General features: G+C 30.7%; 1 protein-coding gene and 1 pseudogene across 6 annotated transcripts; both read left to right on the forward strand.

The window, feature by feature from the left end:
* Nucleotides 1–333: 333 nt before the first annotated feature.
* On the forward strand, nucleotides 334–4,001 carry LOC121214513 (protein Ycf2-like; annotated as a pseudogene).
* A 939-nt stretch (nucleotides 4,002–4,940) lies between these two features.
* Nucleotides 4,941–10,957, forward strand: LOC107910428 (uncharacterized). Of its 6 annotated transcripts, none has more exons than XR_005910191.1 (5): nucleotides 4,999–5,693; nucleotides 5,878–6,165; nucleotides 7,923–8,005; nucleotides 9,750–10,118; nucleotides 10,194–10,957. XR_005910191.1 is itself a non-coding variant. In XM_016838265.2 (3 exons), exons 1-3 carry the CDS (start codon nucleotides 5,467–5,469, stop codon nucleotides 7,979–7,981), a joined length of 333 nt encoding a protein of 110 aa, XP_016693754.2. In that variant the 5' UTR covers nucleotides 4,974–5,466; the 3' UTR covers nucleotides 7,982–8,371. The 6 variants fall into 6 exon arrangements, 1 of the variants encoding a protein (XP_016693754.2); XR_001687638.2 differs by lacking the exon at nucleotides 5,878–6,165 and adding an exon at nucleotides 6,342–6,388 and having other exon boundaries at nucleotides 5,028–5,693; XR_001687637.2 differs by lacking the exon at nucleotides 5,878–6,165 and having other exon boundaries at nucleotides 4,941–5,693.
* The last annotated feature ends 12,034 nt before the right edge of the window (nucleotides 10,958–22,991 follow it).

The following is a 22,991-nucleotide window of genomic DNA, read 5'->3' on the forward strand; positions in this document are numbered from 1 at the left end:
TCAAGTTCTTGTACCAAATTGGACCCCAAAAAAGATTAAGTATCAACTTAAGAAAAAATGTCAAGTTTAGGTACAAATTAAAAAAATGTCAAGTTTGGGTACCAAATTAGAAAAAAAAATTGTCAAGTTTAGGTACCAAATGTTATATTAAGCCCTAAATTATTTTCAATTTTTATTTTTACTTCATTTATATACAGACATTCCTCTCTATAGTAGTCACCCATTATAATAGTATTTTGTTATAACAGAAGTTTTTAGAAAAATTGATTTTTAATTTATTTTATTTTAACCCTCTATGACAACTTTTTACTTATGATAGCCACATCCATAGTTATGGCAGATCTATTCACTATATCAATAACTGAGCCGGATTTGGTGTATTATAAGGGGTTTGCCTTTTCTATTGATTCCTACGGATTGGATCAAAAACAATCTTGAATGAGGTATTCAACTCCAGGGATGAATCGAAAAAGAAATCTTTATCGGCTCTACCTCCTATTTTTTATGAAGAAAATGAATCTTTTTATCGAAGGGTCAGAAAAAAATGGGTCCAGATCTCCTACGGGAATGATTTGGAAGATCCAAAACCAAAAATAATGGTATTTGCTAGTAACAACATAATGGAGGTAGTCAATCAAAATAGATTGATCTGATATCTTATTCAAATCCAATATAGCACCTATGGGTACATAAGAAATGTATTGAATCGATTCATTAAAAGGAATTGATTCGATCGCAACTTCAAATATGGAATTCAAAGGGATCAAGTAGGAAATGATACTTTGAATCATAGAGCTATAATGAAATATACGATCAACCAACATTTGTTGAATTTGAAAACGAGTCAGAAGAAATGGTTCGATCCTTTTATTTTGATTTCTCAGACCGAGAGATCCATGAATCGGGATCCTAACGCATATAGATACAAATGGTCCAATGGGAGCAAGAATTTCTAGGAGCATTTGGAACATTTTGTTTCTGAGCAGAAGAGCCGTTTTCAAGTAGTGTTCGATCGATTACGTATTAATCAATATTTGATTGATTGGTTTGAGGTTATCAACAAAAAAGATTTGTCTAAGTCACTTCGTTTCTTTTTGTCCAAGTTGCTTCTCTTTTTTTCTAACTCACTTCTTTTTTTTTGTGAGTTTCGGGAATATCCCCATTCATAGGTTTGAGATCCACATCTATGAATTGAAAGGTTCGAATTATCAACTTTGTAATCAGTTGTTAGAATCAATAGGTCTTCAAATCGTTCATTTGAAAAAATTGAAACTTTTCTTATTAGATGATCATAATACTTCTCAAAAATTGGAATTCTTGATCAATGGAGGAACAATATCACCAGTTTTGGTCAATAAGATACCAAAGTGGATGATTGACTCATTCCATACTAGAAACAATCGTAGGAAATCTTTTGATAACATGGATTCCTATTTCTCAATGATATCCCATGATCAAGACAATTGGCTGAATCCTGTGAAACCATTTCATAGAAGTTCATTGATATCTTCTTTTTATAAAGCAAATCGACTTTGATTCTTGAATAATCCACATCACTTTTACTTCTATTGTAACAAAAGATTCCCTTTTTATGTGGAAAAGGCTTGTATCAATAATTATGATTTTACATATGGACAATTCCTTAATATCTTGTTCATTCGCAACAAAATATTTTCTTTATGTGGTGGTAAAAAAATATGCTTTTTTGGGGAGAGATACTATTTCACCTTCACCAATCGAGTCGCAGGTATCTAACATATTCATATCTAATGATTTTCCACAAAGTGGTGATGAAAGGTATAACTTGTACAAATCTTTCCAGTTTGCAATTCGATCTGATCCATTAGTTCGTAGAACTATTTACTCGATTGTAGACATTTTTGGAATACCTCTAATAGAGGGACAAATAGTCAAATTTGAAAGAACTTATTGTTAACCTCTTTCAGTTATGAATCCATCTAATTCAGAAGAGAATAACTTGCATCAATATCTCAATTTCAATTCAAACATGGGTTTGATTCACACTACATGTTCTGAGAAATATTTACCATCCGAAAAGTAGAAAAACAGAATCTTTGTCTAAAGAAATGCGTTGAGAAAGGGTGGATGTATAGAACCTTTCAACGAGATAGTGCTTTTTCAACTCTCTCAAAACGAAATCTATTCCAAACATATATGCCATGGTTCCTCACTTCAACAGGGTACAAATATCTAAAATTGATATTTTTAGATACTTTTTCAGACATATTACCGATACTAAGCAGCAGTAAAAAATTTGTATCCATTTTTCATGATATTATGCATGGATCAAATATATCATGGCGAATTTTTCAGAAAAATTGTGTCTTCCACAATGGAATCTGATAAGTGAGATTTTGAATAAGTGTTTACATAATTTTCTTCTGTCCGAAGAAATGATTCATCGAAATAATGAGTCACTATTAATATTGACACATCTGAGATCGCCAAATGTTTAGGAGTTCCTCTATTCAATCCTTTTCCTTCTTCTTGTTGTTGGATATCTCGTTCATACACATCTTCTCTTTGTTTCTCGAGCCTATAGTGAGTTACAAATAGAGTTCGAAAAGGTCAAATCTTTGATGATTCCATCATACATGATTGAGCTGCAAAAACTTCTGGATAGGTATCCTACATCTGAACTGAATTCTTTCTGGTTAAAGAATCTCTTTCTAGTTGCTCTCTGCTTTTGGCAAAAACATGCTATGGGGTGGTGGTCCCGCTTATGGTGTCAAATCAAAACGTTCTAAGAAGAAATATTTGAATATCAATCTCATCGATATCATTGATCTCATAAGTATCATACCAAATCCCATCAATCAAATCATTTTTTCGAGAAATACGAGACATCTAAGTCATACAAGTAAAGAGATCTATTCATTGATAAGAAAAATAAAAAACGTGAGCGGTGATTGGATTGATGAGAAAATAGAATCCTGGCGAACAGTGATTCGATTGATGATAAAGAAAAAGAATTCTTGGTTCAGTTCTCCACCTTAACGACAAAAAAAAAGGATTGACCAAATTCTATTGAGTCTGACTCATAGTGATAATTTATCAAAGAATGACTCTGGTTATCAAATGATTGAACAACCGGGACCATTTTACTTACGATACTTAGTTGACATTCATAAAAGACATTCATAAAAAGTATCTAATGAATTACGAGTTCAATACATCAGAAAGGCAAATATTCCTTGCTCATTATCAAACAACCACTTATTCACAAACTTCGTGTGGGGCTAATAGTTTTCATTTCCCGTCTCATAAAAAACCCTTTTCGCTCTACTTTAGCCCTATCACCCTCTAGGGGTATTTTAGTGATAGGTTCTATAGGAACCGGGAGATCCTATTTGTTTAAATACCTGGCGACAAACTCCTATGTTCCTTTCATTATAGTATTTCTGAAAAAGTTCCTGGATAACAAGCTTAAAGGTTTTCTTATTGGTGATATCAATATTGATGACAGTGACGATATTGATGCTAGTCATGCTATTGATGATAGTGACACTATTGATCGTGACCTTGATACAGAGCTGGAGCTTCTAACTATGATGAATGCGTTAAATATGGATATGATGTCGGAAATAGACCGATTTTATATCACCCTTCAATTTGAATTAGCAAAAGCAATGTCTCCTTGCATAATATGGATTCCAAACATTCATGATCTGAATGTGAATGAGGCGAATTACTTATCCCTCGGTCTATTAGTGAACTATCTCTCCAAGGATTGTGAAAGATGTTCCACTAGAAATATTCTTGTTATTGCTTCGACTCATATTCCCCAAAGAGTGGATCCCACTCTAATAGCCCCAAATAAATTAACTACATGTATTAAGATATGAAGGCTTCTTATTCCACAACAACGAAAGCACTTTTTCACCCTTTCATGTAGTAGGGGATTTCACTTGGAAAAGAACATGTTCTATACTAATGGATTCGGGTTCATAACCGTGGGTTCCAATGCACGAGTTTATTAAATTAACTCTCTATAACAGCATATGGTCTAAATTTTTAAATGAAATTATAGTTGTTTCATATAATCAAGCCTATTAATTATCATTTATTAAATGAAAATTATCTTAATTAAAATATTATTTCAATAAAGTCATTAAATTTCATATAATCTTTAATGAGTGGAATTAAAAATATCAATTTAATAAAATATTAAATTCCCTAATTAAATATTCTACTATGAATTTGGAACATCATAAAATTATAAATTGATTACTTGAATTTAGTAACTTATGATAAATTAATTAATTAAATTAGATAACTCATATTGATTAATTGAACTCGTTAGATTTATGAATTTTATAATTAAACATGTGAAATAATGTAAAATAAAATATGCATAAAAATAATAATGCATGTACCTAGTATTCGTCTTTTAATTGTGTTAATTTGATTCCCATTTTCTTTCTTTTTTGAATATAATTTGCACTTACTTTATTTGATGAAAATTTATTTTTATAGTAAGTTTACAACGATTATCTCTCTATAATAGCATGTTGTTATAGGTTTATAACAATCACCTCTCTATAATAAGTAACATCTGAGCAGACAAATAGAGTAATTATAAAGAGAGTTGATTGTAAAATAAATAAATAATAGTCAGAAAAAGATAATTCCTAATCTCGTTGAAAAAAATATTGTGAGATTAATTAAAAATAATAATTAGTTTAATCTGTCACATTGGCGTGATGCCAAAGTTCGATTAAGTTAAGATTCTAATCGAAAGTGTTTCAAATGTATTAGAACTCTTTGATGTAGCAAATCATGTGTTAATGTGTAAACCCGATGAAGCAAGAAAATTACACCTTACTAATTGGGTAATCTATCTAAGCCCAAGGAATTTGGTGGTCGTGGGATTAGAACTTCGAAGTTTAAAAACCAAGTCCTCATGTTGAAACTCGATTGGAGGTTGATTCATGAGCAAGATGTTCTCTGGGTTAAAGTCTTGGCTAGCAAATATCTCTTAGGAAATGACCAAGGACGGGAGAAAAGAAAAATATCTACCATTTGGGCTTCACTTAAAAAAGTTAATGGACTGAGATGGGCGGTAGGTGATGGTAACAGTATCAGTTATTGGGATGATGACTGGTGTAGGTTAGGGCAACTTAAAGCTCGGACAATTAGGCCCTTGTTAAGAAGTGAGCAAAACATGTCCTTTAAATGTAAATGCGATGGAAGATTTTTCAATTCAAATCCCTTCTAATTTTTTTGATGCTACTTTTAGCACGCCTATCTCATTCGAATTGGGGATGTCAGATTGCCTGTGTTGGAAGCATTCAAAAGATGGGAGGCTCTCCCTTGCCAACGCCTATGATCTTGTAACTAAGAGAAAGAAGTTGCCAGTGACGGGGAAGGAAGCAAGGTGGAAGAGGTTATGGAAACTGAAAGTTTTCCCAAAACTTAGGGGGCGTTTGGTTAGGGGGAATAGGCATGCATTCCCCCTATTCTGCGGGCCCACCTCCAAATGGGCGTTTGGCTGCCCGTAATGCTATTACAGCCCGATTCGGTTACGGGGCTATTACCTCCATTGGCTGTAATAGCCATTTCCCTCGTGAAGCGGCAATTATGGATTCCGCCCTTGTTTCCTATTTTCTATTCCATTCTCTGCCCTCATCTACCTTCCGTTCCATCGATTCTCCGACGTTGTTCTTCCAAAGGTAATTTCCCTTTCCCTTCCATCGATTTCTGCTTCTTCTTATGATTTCTATTTTCTAGTCCAAATCTTTTCTATTGCATGTTTGATTGAAAAGATGAAAAATTTTCTTGTTAACCCCTTGGCTGATAAAAAAAGATCAGATTTTTTTGTTTTTGTGTCCTGGATTAATCTATTCATTTCCACAGTCATGAAATACTGGTAATGCCCTTAGATAGTAATCGGAGCATACAAACAGATAGAGACTAGAGTAATTACCACTCCAAACTCATCTGGATACAACCCACGGTTTAAGAGCCGGCTTTCCCTTCCAATTTTGGCACGGAAAGTAACCTAAAGATGTAAAAGGCATACCGATTGCTCACATGCTAGAAATACAACTATCAATAGAAAAGATTTGGACCAGGGATTACAAGCCTGGTGTGGCTTTTACCAAAGTACACGTCCTACACAGAGGGGATTATCACTGAATATTGGTATTGTGGTTATGATGCTACCATTTTTCTTTTTGCTTATGATTTAGTTGATTTACAATGATTGTTGCCATGTGTTTATTTTTAATAATGTAATACTCTAAGAGAGGAAAAGAACTTTATATATTTTTTCATCTGAGTTATTAAACATATACTTGTTGAAACTGATGTTGGAACAGTAAATTGGACACCCCGTACTCAGCCCTTGGTTGCCTAGAAAGAAAAGGTAATTGATCTTTTAAAGTTAAAATAGACTACATTAATGTAGATATTCAAAAATTAGTACAAAAGAAGATAAGGTTGCAAGCCTACTTTATGACTTAGGGAAGTCTACTTTGTGAAGGGAAGTTCTTTAGCATCTTTCCAAAAAAGGGGAAAACAAGAGTAGCAAATGGAAATTAGTACAACAACTATTTGTCATGTTGGTGTTGTTTGGGTTAGATGATTTAGATGGTTAAAAACTTTGAACTTCTGCCTTATTTTTTCCTTATTAGTTTAGGAACCTGTTCATGGCTTGTAATAAGTCTATTGGACACTTCTATATACTCCTTATTAGTTCGTTGAGAACGCATTATTATTTATCACTATGATTGAAGATGCATACTTATAGGATCCTCAACCCTTAATAAAAAGATAATACAATGTTGATGCTAATTGAGTTAAGACACAACCAACAAAAGAGAATTACAATCAATAAAATATGTGAGGAGTCTATACATTTGAAGAGACTTGTATGGGAAGTGTTTGTTTTTTGTAGGAATCTTGTGGCTAAAGATAAAGAGTAATCTAATTGGCATTCAAAATGTGATTTATCAACCAATTAACCCAGGACTAATCATGCTCGAAATACAAGCTGATGGAGTGACTATCATTGGCTTATCCTTGTGTTAAATGTCGATTTTTAATGCTTATATAAGGCTGCTTGTATACACAGTTTGTAACTATTTTTTGAGGGATTTATTTCATTCATTTTGGTAACATTTTGTTCAATAATATTTAAATATTTATTAGAGACATCATCACTTGTAAAGATATTTGAGAACAATAAATGTAAGTAATTGTACAACAACGAAATTGTCATTCATTCATTAAACATAACTTTGCAAAAGTAAAATGTTAATCTGAATCGCATAAAGAATCTCGATCTCAAGATCACTTTTTTTTACTATTTCTGTCATCACTTGTATTTCCAGCACAGGCATGCTAAATTTTTTTCTATTACTTTCCTATATATTTGGAAGATCCTACCTCCATATGGTTGTTCACATGGCTGTTCACCTGTATGTTAGGGATGAAAAACCATTTTGGTTCTTGTTAACAACCTCTGAAAGATGAGCTTGAATTCTATTAGCATGAATCATGGTTATACACATAAAATACATATTTTTTGAGTGCCTATTGTAATAGTTAGTGCAAAACATTTTTTTTTATTTTTAATTTTAACTATTATTTTTCAATTGTTATTCAAGTTTTAATTTTATTGTAATGGATTGGTTTTATGCATTTTTTCAATTTATATTTAATAATAATTATTTTAATTAAGTAACTAAAACAAATTTGCTCACCTCACAAGGATAGTCTATTTTTTGTTAATAGACTAGGCATGCCATCTGTGATTGTATTATCGAGGCCTAAAGTGCTTTTATATCATGACAACTAATTTGATAAAGAAATGAATTTCAAGTTGCAAAGATAATTTTAATTTCTATTTTTTGCTTTGTAAAGATTCTAAATTTGTATTGTTCATTTTTCTTTGATAGTGTGTTATTGCAACTTGAATTCTTTGGCTTGTTTGATTGCTTTCTCCACCCACAGTTGAGCATCTTATATTCACTAAATCACTGTAAGTTCTTTGGCAATTAAACTCTTTAATTTTATTTTACTGTTATTGAAATTAGAATTGGAGAAATGTGACCCTTTTACTACGATTTGAAGTTATATAACAATTTAATATCTTGCAGTAATGGCTCGTCTGCCTTTAATAGGACAAAGTGTGAGGTGTAAAAGAATTGGTATTGTATTGACAATATGGTTGCAAATCTGTAGAATTGCGAGTTGGTTCTTACTTACATTGGGTGCCATCTATAGCCTACATACTTATAGACCAAGGATCAGGTTCTATATTTTAGATTTTTATGCAAAACGGGATTATGTGAAAAGGCTTATATATGCTAGTGACGAGACCTGTATTGAACAAGTTAGGATGAATAGATTTTCCTTTTTTAAACTATGTGAGATGTTACAAACTTTAGGGGGATTGAAGTCGTCAAGGAACATTCTTGTTGATGAGCAAGTGACAATGTTTTTACATATCATTTCCAATCACCTTAAAAATCGAGTTATCAAGCATCACTTTAATAGGTCCGGGGAAACTGTCAGCAGATCATTTCATAGTGTTTTAAATGCTGTCATACGCTTACAAGATGTGTTATTTAAAAATGTAGAGCCAATTACAACCAATTACAGCTTGTACATAATTTAGTTGATTTAGATTTAAATTTAGTATCTTAACTCAAGGTTTTATAACATGTGATATAGAATTGCTTAGGTGCTCTTGATGGAACCCACATCAAGATTAGGGTTCCAACAGTTGATAAACCAAGATTAGGGTTCCAACAGTTGATAAACATAGCAACAAATATGCTAGGTGTTTGTACACCTGATATGCAATTTGTTTATGTTCTTCCTGGTTGGGAATGTTCTGTTGTTGATGGACGGGTTCTTTGAGATGCCATTAGTAGGAGACATGGACTAAAAGTTCCTCATGGTAAAGTGGATAGTTAGAGGACTTTGAATTATTCATTAAGATCAAACTTTTTTTAGGGAATTAATCATTTTAAAAAAAAAAGTTTTTTTTATAGGTTGTTATTATCTAGTTGATATTGGATACACAAATTGTGAGGGATTTCTTGCACCTTTTAGAGGACAACGAAATCATTTGGATGAGTGGCGTCAGGGTTATCAGCCAAGTACTCCACAAGAATTTTTTTAATATGAAACATGCCTCAGCACGTAATGTTATTGAAAGGTGCTTTGGGTTATTAAAACTTAGATGGGGGATACTTAGGAGTCCATCATTCTATCCTGTAAGGGTGCATAATAGAATCATTATTGCATGTTGTTTGCTCCATAATTTTATTCGAACCCATATGAGTATTGATCTTATTGAAGCGGAGGTGGGAGAAGGATTACCTAGTAATGTGGTAGATGACGATGAACCGAATATCGTAAATATTCATCCATCGGATGCATGGGCTACTTGGAGGATGGAACTAGCCAACCAAATGTTCGATGAATGGCAAACATCTATAAATTAGTTAGGTTTAGGGACAAAATGAGTTTGAGTTAATTTGTTTATGTTATTTTATGTATCTAGTTTGTGAAACTTTGGTGGTGTTTGAATTGTATTTTGTATTGTACTAAACTTGTTGAATTATAATTTAATTTCTTTTCATTCATCATGTGTTATAATTTTATAAAGTGTTGAGCTTTTGATTCATGATATTGAAATTAATTTTAATTTTATAAAGTGTTCACCTTTTGATTCATGATATTAAACTTAATTTTAATTTGATTTTTTTCTTTAGATAATTATGTCAGGTGTTTCAGAATCAAATGTTTCTTCCCAAGCTTCTCGAGGAACCAAAAGGAAATGGGTTCTAGAAGAAGATGCATTAGTTTCCTGCATGGTGGACTTGCACAATGTTGGAACTTTTAATGCTGATACGGGGTTCAAAGCCGGTTATTTAAACGAGTTGGAAAAAATGTTAGAAAAGGCTTTACCCAATGCAATGTTAAAGGCTAGACCTAATATTGAATCGAGGATTAGGTTACTAAAAAGGGATTGGTCAATCGTGTATGACATGCTTAATGGCCAAAACAATAACGGTTTTGGTTGGGATGAGCATAGGCAGCTCGTTGTTGCTGAAGATGCGATTTGGAACTCTTATTTAAATGTAAGAATTATTTCAAGTCTTTATTATCTTATTTTTACCAAACTTATAACTAATATAATTTCCTCATTTTTATAGAGTCATAAAGAAGCCGGTCAATTCAGACATTGTAGTTTCCCTTACTAAGACCAACTTACTGCCATCTACGCAAGAGATCGAGCGATTGAGAAAGATGCTCAAACAGCCGCTGATGTTATTGAAGAAATAAATGTTCAGGATGTACCTACTACAGATATTAATGAAGAAAAAAAAACAAATTCTATGACTGCGAAGTTGATGTCTCTTTGGATGACATGGATGTTTCTGCTACAAAACCGTAACCAGATAGAAACCAAGGGGATTCCACATCTTCAAAGAAGAAAAAAAAAGAATTCTGATGCAAGTGAGCATGTTTCTTCTTCATTTCATAATGCTGCCACTTTATTGGCAGAAAACATGCGGGCCATTGGCGAACAAATCAGTAGGAGTATTGCCTCCGATGTGGTAGTTCAACAAAAGTTAGAAGAATTCCAGATCATCCAAGAAAAAACTACAAATTTATATCCAACTTTTGTGAAATAGAAGGTTTAACTGTGGATGAGCGGTATCGAGCATTGAGCAAAATTCCAGATCATCCAACTCAAATGCTCGTTTTCTTTAGTTTACCTTCTGATGTGTGGTTGGAATGGGTCAAAAGATTTCTTACTGACCATTAAAAATCATGGTTCTGTTGATGATATTTTTGTAACTTTTTTTGTTTGTAATATTTGGGATGGTATGTCATTACAATATCCTAACTTTTTGATGTTGTAAAATTGTATAACATATGGATTATGACATAGAATTTCATGAATTTCATGTAACCTTTTGTTAATATATGAATATTATGTTTATGCAAAATATAATTCTCAAGTTATTTATTACTCCTAATATTTTTTTATTGTAGAATAATTAAATTATTTGTTTCACTAATGATATTTAACACATTAAATATGTATTGTAGTTTAAAAATAATAAAGTAGATTATATATTATTTTTATAGTATTATATAATATGATTTTAGTAAATTCATATAAGAATAATTATCTAGTTTTTTATTAAATTATATATTTTTATTAAATTATATTTAATATTAATTATTTTAAATTATATTTTATAGTGTTATATATTATGATTTTAGTAAATTCATATAATAATATTTAATATTAAGAATTTTATTAAATTATATATTTTTATTAAATTATATTTAATAATAATTATTTTAAATTATATTTTACAGTATTATATATTATGATTTTAGTAAATTCATATAAGAATATTTAATACTAAGAATTTTATTAAATTATATATTTTTATTAAATTATATTTAATAATAATTATTTTAAATTATATTTTATAGTATTATATATTATGATTTTAGTAAATTCATATAAGAATATTTAATACTAAGAATTTTATTAAATTATATATTTTTATTAAATTATATTTAATAATAATTATGTTAAAATATGATTAAATTATTTATTATTTATATTAATAATCTTATTAAAATTTAATAACAATAACAATAATCATCTACCTAAAAAAAATTCTGCTAAGGGTATTCTAGTCATTTTAGTTTTTTTCCTTATGCTATTACAACATCATTCCATTCAACCAAACCCAAGAATACTATTACAGTTCTATTTCATTCCATTCAACCAAATAATTGAATTACTATTACACCTATATTCTATTACAGCTCTATTCTATTACACTTCTATTCCATTACAGCGAACCAAACGTGCCCTTAAGATGTTTCTTTGGAAATGCATCAACAAAATTTTACCCACCACTAACTCTTTCAACCACTAGAAAATCTCTTATTATTAGCTTTGATGTCCCAAGCTTTTGATATAACAACATTTAAGATACATTTTTATTTATATTTCCTAAGTTATTTGGTAAAAATAATTATTGAAAAATTTGTTAAACATTTTCAAAGCATTTCAGAAACATGTAAATGTACTCAAAAACAAGTTTTAAATGCGTTTTAATTTATCTACATGTTTTTGAGTCAATCTAAAATGTTTTTAAATGTTTTAAACTCATTTTATACAAGTCTAGGAAGTTGTATCGATACTTGGAGGAAGTTCTACCGATAGAAGCAAGTCAGAAAGTACCCACAGCATTCCTCCAGACTTCTATTGATACTCAGGGGAGCTTCTACTGATACAAGTCCACTTCTACCAATAGAGATCCACTTCTATCCATACATCTTGTGAGTTCTATCGATACAAGTCTATTTGCAATGCTTCAAACGGCTAGAAACTATCCCCAACGACTATAAGCGGTCACAAATTTTCCCTTGTTATATAAACACATTAAGAACACTTCAAGATACAAGAGATTGTAAAAGTTTATTTTCTTCATTTTCTCTTGTACATATTCATTGAGAGCTTATTGTAATGTCTTTTTCTCTCTCTAAAATCTTTGTATTTAGAGCCTCAATTTGTAAACACACCTACTAGAGGTTCATTGTTAGTTTGCTCATCTTCTCTTTGTTGTAAAGAACGTAGTTAAGGTTTTTGAGGTATAAAACCTTAAGTAGATCGTAAAAGGTTTCTAATTGAGTCACAAAAGCTAGAGAGTTTTAGTTAAGCAATAAAAAATAGGGGGAAGGTTCTATCTTAGCCTTGTGAAAAAGACAGAGATTGTAAAAGTTATACATTTTCCTTAAAGATAATAATTAAGTATAGTGAATTGGGAAATCCTTGGTTGAGGTATACCAAGGTAGTGGAGGTAGGCAATTGGGGCCGAACCACTATAACTTGAATTGTCCAAGCTTTTCTTTCATTTCCTCATCCTTTAGAAAAATTTGTAGAAATTTTTAAAATACCAATCCACCCCTTCTTAGTATTTTCGGGCCTAACACTGATGTTTGCCCCTTTTGTCAGTCTAATAGTGATGAAATTACCCATATTTTGAGAGGGTGTGATGTTGTCAAGGATTGGTGGTCCATTTTTACAAGGAATGACAATGGTCTACCACTTCTTGATAACGAATGGGAAGACTGGATTTTCTGTAATATTGAAGTAAAGGTTTAGACTAATCGTCTAAAGTTGCCATGGTATCTTGTGTTTTTTGTTGCGGTCTCGAAAATTTGGTTGCTCAGAAACGCCATCGTTTTTAAGAGAAAGCAAAAACAATGGAGTATCAGACAAAGATGCTTTGCAAGGGTAGCAAAATTTTTGCTACTTCACTAGTGATTAGAGTTTGCTACTTACCCTTCGTTGTGTCAGTTAAATGGTTTCCTCCTCGGCAAGGGTGGAAGAAACTCAAAACGAATGGCTCATCTTTTAGGAACCTTGGGAGAGTAGAAGGTGAGATGGTTATTAGGGGCCAAGAGGGATCTTGGGTTAAAGGAACTAACAGGTACATTCCTAAAGCCAGTAGCATTGAGGCTAAGCCATGGGCATTGAGAGGTGGCCTAAAAGCTTGCTATTGATCTTAAAATCTCTCATTTAGAAATTGAAGTTGACACTACTGTTGTCATCTCTTTTATTTCTAATGAGATTATTTCTAATAAATTGCTTGGTATTTTAATTAATGATTGCAGGATGCTCTGTGTTATTATCTCGAAAACTAATATCAAATACATTTTCTGATAGGGGAACCAGAGTGTTGATGCTATAGCAAAATTAGGGAGCAACCTTTCTGTCGATTTACCGCTTGAGAATACTAGGACTAATGCTTTTGTGTTTATTTGTAATAAGCCTCCTCAGGTTGTGTTATCTTTTGTTTTTGAAGAGGCTTTTGGACCTCCTATTTTGAGAATTGTTATGTAAAATCATTATGTTATTCTTATTTTACTAAAAAAAGCAAGTCATGTGTGCGCTAAATTAGGCTAAGGCATGGGCTTAAAGTGTTTGGAAGGAGCGAGGCTTTGCAAATTCCACAAGAAAAACAAGAATTATTAATGCTAAAACTCATATTTACCTCATACTGTATATACAACTTTGCCAATTGAAAAATCATTTTTAAATATATATTACAACTGTCCTTTGTTGTTTTCAAATATAATTTTTTTTAACATAGGCTTAATTTATTTCTCTAAAAATGTTTTAATTATGACACAACGATAATGTTTTAGTTACAAAAACTATTGTGTAACCACAATATGTTGATTGCACAATAAAAATTGCAACCATGTAAATTTATATTTTAAATATTTTGTGTAACAATATTATAATGGTTTCAAATATTATTTGTGATACATTTTAATTAAATGTGAATTACATTGCGCGGCACATAAATGTCATTTCCAAAAAATTATTTTAACAACCATGAAATTTGGTTGCTAAATCGTTTATGTAAAAATAATATTATTGGTTGCTAAATATTATTTTGCAATGATCTTTTGATTGGTGATGCAATATATTGCACAACGACTATAGTCATTACCAAAAATTAATTTTAGTATTTACAAAATGTGATTATCAAATACTTCGCATAACAATAATAATATATTTATTAACATTTTTATGTAAAAATATTTATATACTTGTAAAATATTAATTTGTAATAACGTAATATTTAGTTACGTATGTTACACAACTATTATAACGTCAATTTTAGCAACCATAATATTTGGTTGCAAAATTTAAACATCATGATCGTTCAATTTTATTTTGAATAAAAATTTTAGTTGGTTGGTAACAAAAAATAGGTAAGGTTATCTTAAAGAAAGTGGATATTTATTCATAGGCAACATTATTTGGCTGCAATTGAATTAAGATAAAAATATAAAAAAATTAAAAAAAATATAAAAAATAATTTAATAAAAATAATTTCATAACTAAAATTTAAAGTCTGAAAATTGTAAAATCATATGTATATATTGTAAAAACCACTTTTTTTTTAAAAAAAACAAAAATTTAGTTGTCGACTTAAAAAACGAAAATTGGAGTCGCCACCGATCCTTTATGGAGGTGTGATCGGCTCACCTTGAAAACGATTTTGGTCTGCGAAATCTAAAAAACAGGTTAGGGAGTCGGTTTCGCACGAGGAAGGGCTAACACCCTCGTAACGCCCAATATTGGTACCAAATTGATTGTTTAATGTCTTAGTGTTGAAATTTTGAAAAGATTTTAGAAGAAAATTTGAATAAACCAATTTGAGTAATAAGACGCGCCTATTTTAAATAAATAAATTATCACACTCAGTAAGTTAGGGTGCAATAGTTTAATCTTTGAAATTAAGCGTATCTTTTGACCTTTAAAACTCGTGTATTTTGAGAAGGATACTTGGTTATTTGGGTCAAATGGCAAATTAGAACTCAGTAAGTTAGGGTTCAATTTCTCGAAATTCCTAAACACCGAATATTGCCTTTGTTTTAAAAATCCTTAATTCGAGGTAGCAAAATTATCAGATCCAGTGGGTTAGGGTCCAACATTTTGAAATCCCGAAGAACTTTATTTGAGATTCGTGCAATTTTATTTGAAAGATATTTGGCCACCCAAATTCAACAAAGAAAATTGAAGCCCAGTAAGTTAGGACACTATTTTCTCGAGAATCATTAGATATCGGGTATTTTGGAAACTTAAAGCTATTTCAATATTTTAATAAAATGCAATCTTTTAAGCAATGTAATACGGTTGAATGTTTTCGTACAACGCAAAAAGGACAATTTGAAAATAAAATGTACGCCAATGAACAATTAGCAATTGATAAACGAATACAAATAAGCAGGACAATAATAATTCTAAACATACATTATGTAAACATCAACATTAGCTAATAAGAGGAAACTAATTAAAAATCAAACAAATCTACATAGCACTAATGAAATATATAAGTTTAAACATAATTTAAGAAATAAATATGATATATATAAATTAAAAAAGTTAAAATAAATTTGAATAAATTAACCATATTGAAATAAGTTGAAATAAATTGAAGATGTTAAAATATTTGAAAGAAATAAAATATCTATTGATAATATGAAATCAAATATATTGCATATGTATATAATAAAAATAATTTAATATAAATTGTGTATACATACATATTTGAAATAGTATTATATAAGAGCATTATTGTATAGCTCTTTTTTAAAAAAAATATAGAAATATATAAATCAATTTTTAAATATATTATAAAATAAAAAACATCAAGAAATATATACAAATCATGCCAAATTTACGTAAAAAATATAAAAATATGATAATTTTAAGTAGTGATACATGATAAAATTTAAAATAATAATACGTAATAAACTTATAATAAAAATACATTATAATTTAAAAAATGTAATAATATATAACTGTTTGAGAAAAAACTTGAAACAATAATACATATAAAAACATAAAATAATAATAAAATATTAAGCTTAATCATTAACTAATATTAGATTTTAAAAAAAAAATAGATCCAAAATAATAAAAGGTTAAATAAATTAAATAATTAAGTATTGTTGAATTCAAAAAAGGATTAGAATCAATTTAGAACAAAATTAACAAAAAAAGAAATATAAAATAAACTAAAAGGGCCAACACATGACATGCGGATAATATGAGGATTTAAATGGGAAATTTCCCTTTCCTTCAAAACGTAACATCTCTGTATGGATCCAATAGGAATAAAATATAAAAAAGCGTGGCCAAATTTAAATAAAATATAAAGATTGATTTGAATGTATCATAAAAAGTGAGGGACCAAGTGCGAAAATAGCCCACCAGAGGCCAAAATGCGCGGATCTAGTCCGATTCAGGTCATGCCATCGGGTTACGACTAATACGACATTGTTTTGAGGCCACTGAGAAAGGCCTCAAACGGCGTCGTTTTGCATGTTTATTTAAACTAAACAAATAAAAAAAATTCACTTCAGCCCTATTTTTCAAAACAGAAGAGACCCCCCCCCCGTTTTCCTCTGCTAGGGTTTTGAAACCAGTCTCGCAGATCGCCGTCAACGACCAGGCCGTCCTAGAGCCTTCAACCTTTGCTCGATCTCCGATGGCGACGGAGCAGGCAAGGTTAGGTAACTCTTCGTTCCTTAGACCCTTTTTTATTACCTCTATATGTATGCGACCAAAAAAAAAACAGAAGAGATAAACCGCTAAGAAGAAAAATACAGAAAGAAAAGCAAGAAAAAAGAACCACCTTTCCAAAAAATTAATCGATCTTTGATTTCTGTTTTTTTGATATCTTTGAACCTTTTTTCTTTTTTTTTTCTTTTTGTATTCGAATATGCGTGTCCCTTACAAATTTCAATCGGCCCTTTTTATAGCTAGATAGAGACAAAGAAATTTTAAATTTTTTACATTTTCTATTTACTGCTAGTATTTGCTGTCAATCCCTCATTACTGCTCCTTTTTGCCGTTGTTGTCTGTTTTTGCTGCTCGTTTGTTCGTCTCTTGCAAGTACGGAGAGCAGGGCTGGGGACGTGGCATGTACAGAGGCAAAGGCGCATGCGTGAGGGCAGAGGCTTGGCATGCGCGGAGGAGTTGGGGCTGCTGCAGCGCTGGGGCTTGCTCGCTGCTAGGGTTTCTGCCATTAGGTTGGGATTTGGGCTGAGTTGGGCCATTAGGTGTTTAGGCTAGTGGGCCGAATTGGGCTGATAGTTTGGGCCATTGTTTTTGGATTGTTATTTTATTTTATTTGGTTTAATAAAATGGGCCGGGAAAATTGGCCTATTACATATATTATCATAGTAAACACCTTGCTAAAGTTTAGATATACTATTACTTAAATCATTATATTAATAAAATCATTATCGAACCACATGTCATAAAAATGAAGATAAGAAAAAAATAAAGTTTCCATCGCCTAAAGACTAATGAAGTTCTAAATTTGAATCAATCCTTATGTAAATAGCTTTGTCCATAGTTAAACTTTATTCTGCAATTGACAAATTATGCAATAGATAAATATTAGAATCTTTTAATTATTAGTATTATTATTATGAAGTTGTAATTATAACTAAAAGAAATCTTACCGTAGGTCGTGACTTTGTTGAATGAAATGTAGGGAAATTCAAAGGGGCATGCATAAACATTTATCCTATTTCTTTTGTTACTTGTCATCTGATTTCTTTCAAAATGCGCTGTTCACATTCTACTTAAAGAAGCGTTTTGCTGCTGCGTCTTTTGAAAAAAGCGCAGATATAAACGCGTTTTCAGGGAAAAAAAGACATTCCAATAAATAATTATTTACAGAGCTCATTTCGACAATTTTTAAAAAAAAGACTTTTAATGGTATTTTACCCAAATTAGACATTGGTACTTCTAAAAGAAAAAATAAATAATACAAGTAACAACTGACACTGATTTGATATGAACCTAAGGAAAGAATCTAGAAACCAAGTTGCCTATTAACAAGCTTTTTCATACCCAAAAGTTAAATCAAACAAGCTTTTGATTCACAACTGAAAATTTTCCCTCAACATTCTAATTAACCGTAAACCTAGATAATCAATAACAGAAAAACATAAAAAATGTACAAGCAACCCATCTTATGCAGATATTTATTTAATATTTAATGCATATTCATTTGGTTGGTAGATTAAGGATATACGAGGCAAAATCTTTTTTCCCATTTTCGGTATGTTTGTATTTATTACTATGTTTTTTTTTCTTTTAGAACTTGTTTCGACTAGTTAAAAAAAGGGGATCAACTTGGTGTTTTGCAATCATTAGAGGAAAAAAGTCCTTTTAGAAAGACCAATTTACCCATTTATAAAATTGGGAGACCTAAAAAGCTGTTTTTATCTTTTTCTAACTATATACATTTTTTTTCATAACGTGAAATTGAGTGGTTTAAATAGAAGACTTTAAATAGGTGAAGGCATGTGCATGTGTCACGCCCCGCGAGTGAGTAATGCCTCATTAAACCCAAAATCGAGGAAACACAAGAGAATCGAGTCACAAGGTTCTTGGAGTGCCTCGAAAGACTCTAAAAGCTGAAGAAGGGATCAGATTTGTGTAGAATCGTGTATAATATTTTATAAGTTCTAGAATACTCCATCATTGTATAACATTTAATGAGTTAGGTGGGAAGGTTCTAGAATTAGATCTTGACCATTCATTTGAAATCAATTGTAACCATTGGATCGTTTATGGCTTGTCTATATAAGTAGAGGCTCATAGTCCTCATTTTTACATTCAACTTAGCTTTTAGTAATAAAGATGCTTTAACATTCTCCCAACTCTCTTGCATCTTTCTAAGTTCTCTTCCTTATTTACTTGCTTAGGTTAAGTGTGCCAAGCCTCTCCTAAGTGAGGATCGAAGGCTAACTTAGGCTCGTGGGTAAGAAATTTGAATCTAAGGCTACATGCGACTGGAGCTAAAGTCTCGGCATGTGACAAGTTGTAATATCCCTAAACTGGGTCTAGTAGTTTTGGGTATATTTTCAGATTTTGAGTGTGAAATTAGGAATTTATGGGGTTTCTAGTAATTTTTAATTTAATTTGGGAGGTTAATTTCATCTAAAATTGATTAAAAATAATCCAGAAAAATAAAAATATTTTTGGAAAATTAATTTTAAAGTAATTAAATAATTATTAGTGAAAATAATTAATTTGAGTGGAAAAAGAATTTTAAAATAATTTTTATTGGGGTTAATTGTGTTAAATTTAAATATTAATTAAATTAGATTTAATTGTAAAATAAGAAAAATTTTGGAGTACTTATTTGACAAATAAACCTTAAATTTCAGAATTTTGGAGGGAAATGATCAATGATAAAGTAAGGAAAATATGGGAGTAGCGATTAGGCAAACTCCTCAATTTTTAAATTTTGGTGGGTTGTTTCAGCTTTAAAAATAATGCATCTAACCTACTTTTCACATCATTTACATCATATTAGAGTGCTATAAATTTTTTTTTCTTTGCATGATTTAAAGATCTATCATCAGAGAATAGATCCAACCATTTTTCTTATCAAAATACTCTCTCAATTCGCCCGAAATTATTCTCAAAAGTAGCCAAAAATATTCCGAAATTTCTCAAGATTCTTGAATCAAGATTTTCAATTAAAGTATTTAGAACTAATCAAAGGTAATTATTATTCCTAAACTTATTTTTATGAATATTAGAAATATTTTTACATGATTTGAGAGTCAATTAAAGGATTTTTTTATCAATGTTAGCTTAAGGTGCTTTAATGGTGGATCTTGAATTTTGAGAGAAAATCCACAAATCAATGGATGTTCCAACTCAAAATGGATCTATTAAAAGGCTTTTGGTTTTATTTGTCAAGATTAAACATGATTTGTGAGGTAATTTGAAGAAATCTAAATTTCACCATATTCTTAAATTGATTTTCTAAATTTTTGTGAAATTGATTATTTATTTACTTTTCAAAAAAGGAAAAAAATATTATTGTTGCATAGTGCTTGGATTATATTAATACTATGAATAGTGATTGAAAATAATAAAGAATGTAATGGTTCTTGTCAGGCATGAAATGTTTTATTGATATAAGATAATTTGATAGTTTTTAAGGGAAATTGATTAGGTTACCTAGTTAAATTACATAATAGATTAGAAGTACCTAAGTAAGAATGTTTGATGATGCCATATGAGATATAAGTTCTATAGATATTCGTAGAAACATGAATGCTTGAATTTATTATTATTCATTCAGTTTAATTTGAAGCATGAAAGAAATTGTGTATGGTGGGATGCTTAGGGATGACCTAAGGCATTGTTTGAATAGTCAATTCTCAAATGACCATACCTTAATGCTATGAATCCCTAGTCTTCTTATTTTAGCTCGATAACTCCTCTTTGATGAACCAACAAAATTGAAACCCAGAGACTACACATAAAACTTGAACTCTTCCCTATCCTTGGTCCTTTAATACATTACGAAATAGATGTCAATCCATAGATAATGAGGGTTTAAGTAGATACATCACGGTGGTTTTAAAAAATAGTGAAAAAGGAAGAAACAATATGATACAGTGACTATAGTTGGGCAAAAATTGTGTGAAAAAGAAAATTACAGAAAAAGTCAAAATTAAAAATGAAAAGAAAAAGTGTAGAACAGAAACAAAAGCATTATGACTAAGAAAAAAAATTAAAAAAGTTAAAGTGGCAAAACAAAAAGTCACAAAAGTGAAAGAAAACTCAGTCATCAATGCACCAAAACTCGTTATGCCGACAATAGTTGCTTGTATTATATTGTATCTTCTTACATGGAGAGATAAGGTAGGTGAGAGAGGGAGACAAAAGACGTTGCATTTGGATAGGACATTTAGGTGGAAGAGAGGGAACAATATTATGTGCCTAACTATTTCTAGTGTTTGATTCGTTTTGAGCCATATCTTTCTTTAAATTCATACCGTCCTAAGCCTTAGAATGTTACAAGCTTAGAAGACTAATGTGACTTAAGTGTTCTCTGTGCATAATCTTCAAAAATTGCTAACAATTACACTCAATGAATATTTTTGATTCACATGATTATGTCTGCTACATATATGTTTGATTAATGTTAATGGTGATATTATTAAATATTTGGTCATGAGAATTACTTCTAATTTGTTAGTAATGTAACTTTGTAAAGCAATCCTAATTTACTTTGAAAAGTTTCAAAGTATCGAACTATCAAGATTAAGTTACATGTGCGATAAGAATTGTTATACCTTTAATATTTGACAACCTTGTTCATAGTAGTAATAAAATCCAAGGGATGTCTTCTTATTGCATGCTATGTGTCTAGACTTGGTTTGCTTGAGGACAATCAAAAAGTCAAGTGTCGGGGAATTTAGGTGTGAAGTTCTTATTTACATCAATCTTCACTAACTCTAGCTTATTTAAAGAAAGAAATTAAGTCATTTTCATGTTAATTTTTTTATTTGCTCTTTTTCCAATATATGTGTTTTGGTTGCTTGAAGACAAGAAACAAGTTAAGTTTAGGATAGTGATTTGTCATGAATTACACTATTACTTACATCCTTTTTACACGTAACATTAGCTTGTTTAATAGTTAAATCAAAGCATCTTATTATATATTTAGGTTTTCATGCTTAAAATAGTAATTTATGTTTGTAGTAGTTTTTATTACATTTTATATATCTAAATAAGATTACATGGTCTCGTAGGATAAATCGAGAGCTAAAGATGCATATTCGAGCTAAAATTGATGCCTATGTCATGACACCACAACACTGATGTCTCAACATCGAAGACAGAAGTCCAAAACGAGTCCTAGAGTGAACTACATTTGATGTTGCGACACGCTCCTTGCTATTTTACGACATACCCCCTATATTGCAACATAGCCCCTGCGTAGGCCAAAAAAGTCATGCATATTATAATGATGTTTTGGAGGGAAATTATGTGTATTTGTCCTAGTCAAACTCTAAGAACATCAAAGACAATTTAGGCACTTTAATATTTCAAGTTTAGCTTATATAAAGGCCATTATAATTAGTTTAAACACACAATTTTAGGGAGACAAAAATTATTCTTAGGTTTTTTATTTCATTCCTAGTTTTCACTTAGGGTATTTTATGTTCTTGTAATCGGAAGATCCTATTCCAAAGTGAGACTTTTGAGAGTGGAGATTGTTCCGAAGTCACGCTTTCATAGATAAATCCATGATTATCTCTTTCCTTTATCCTATTCTTTATATCTCTTTCTTAACACTATCAATTGAATGTTTGTGTAAAGATTAGAATTAGTTTATAAATTATCTACATTTCACATGTTTCAATTGTATTAATCTTATTAATTGATTGAAAGGTAGAGTTTTCTTAGCGAACCAGCTGTTTGGGAGAGGAATAACTTAAACCTTAGGCTTGACAACCCTTAGAAGTCATTTAGGTAGGAATTAACCCAAAATTGGTATTCCCTATCCATGAACACCTTAGCCCCAAACCGGTCTGGACTGTGAGGTTGAGAGATAAGTAGTTCT

This window comes from Gossypium hirsutum, chromosome D02, assembly GCF_007990345.1.
Source record: "Gossypium hirsutum isolate 1008001.06 chromosome D02, Gossypium_hirsutum_v2.1, whole genome shotgun sequence".
NCBI classification, from domain to species: domain Eukaryota; kingdom Viridiplantae; phylum Streptophyta; class Magnoliopsida; order Malvales; family Malvaceae; genus Gossypium; species Gossypium hirsutum.

Coding starts and splice junctions, on each gene's coding strand:
- LOC107910428 (XM_016838265.2), top strand. CDS start 5,467: ATGCATTCCCCCTATTCTGCGGGCCCACCTCCAAATGGGCGTTTGGCT. Junction 5,694..6,341: donor CCGACGTTGTTCTTCCAAAG/GTAATTTCCCTT, acceptor ATGTTGGAACAG/TAAATTGGACACCCCGTACT. Junction 6,389..7,922: donor TGGTTGCCTAGAAAGAAAAG/GTAATTGATCTT, acceptor TTTCTTTGATAG/TGTGTTATTGCAACTTGAAT.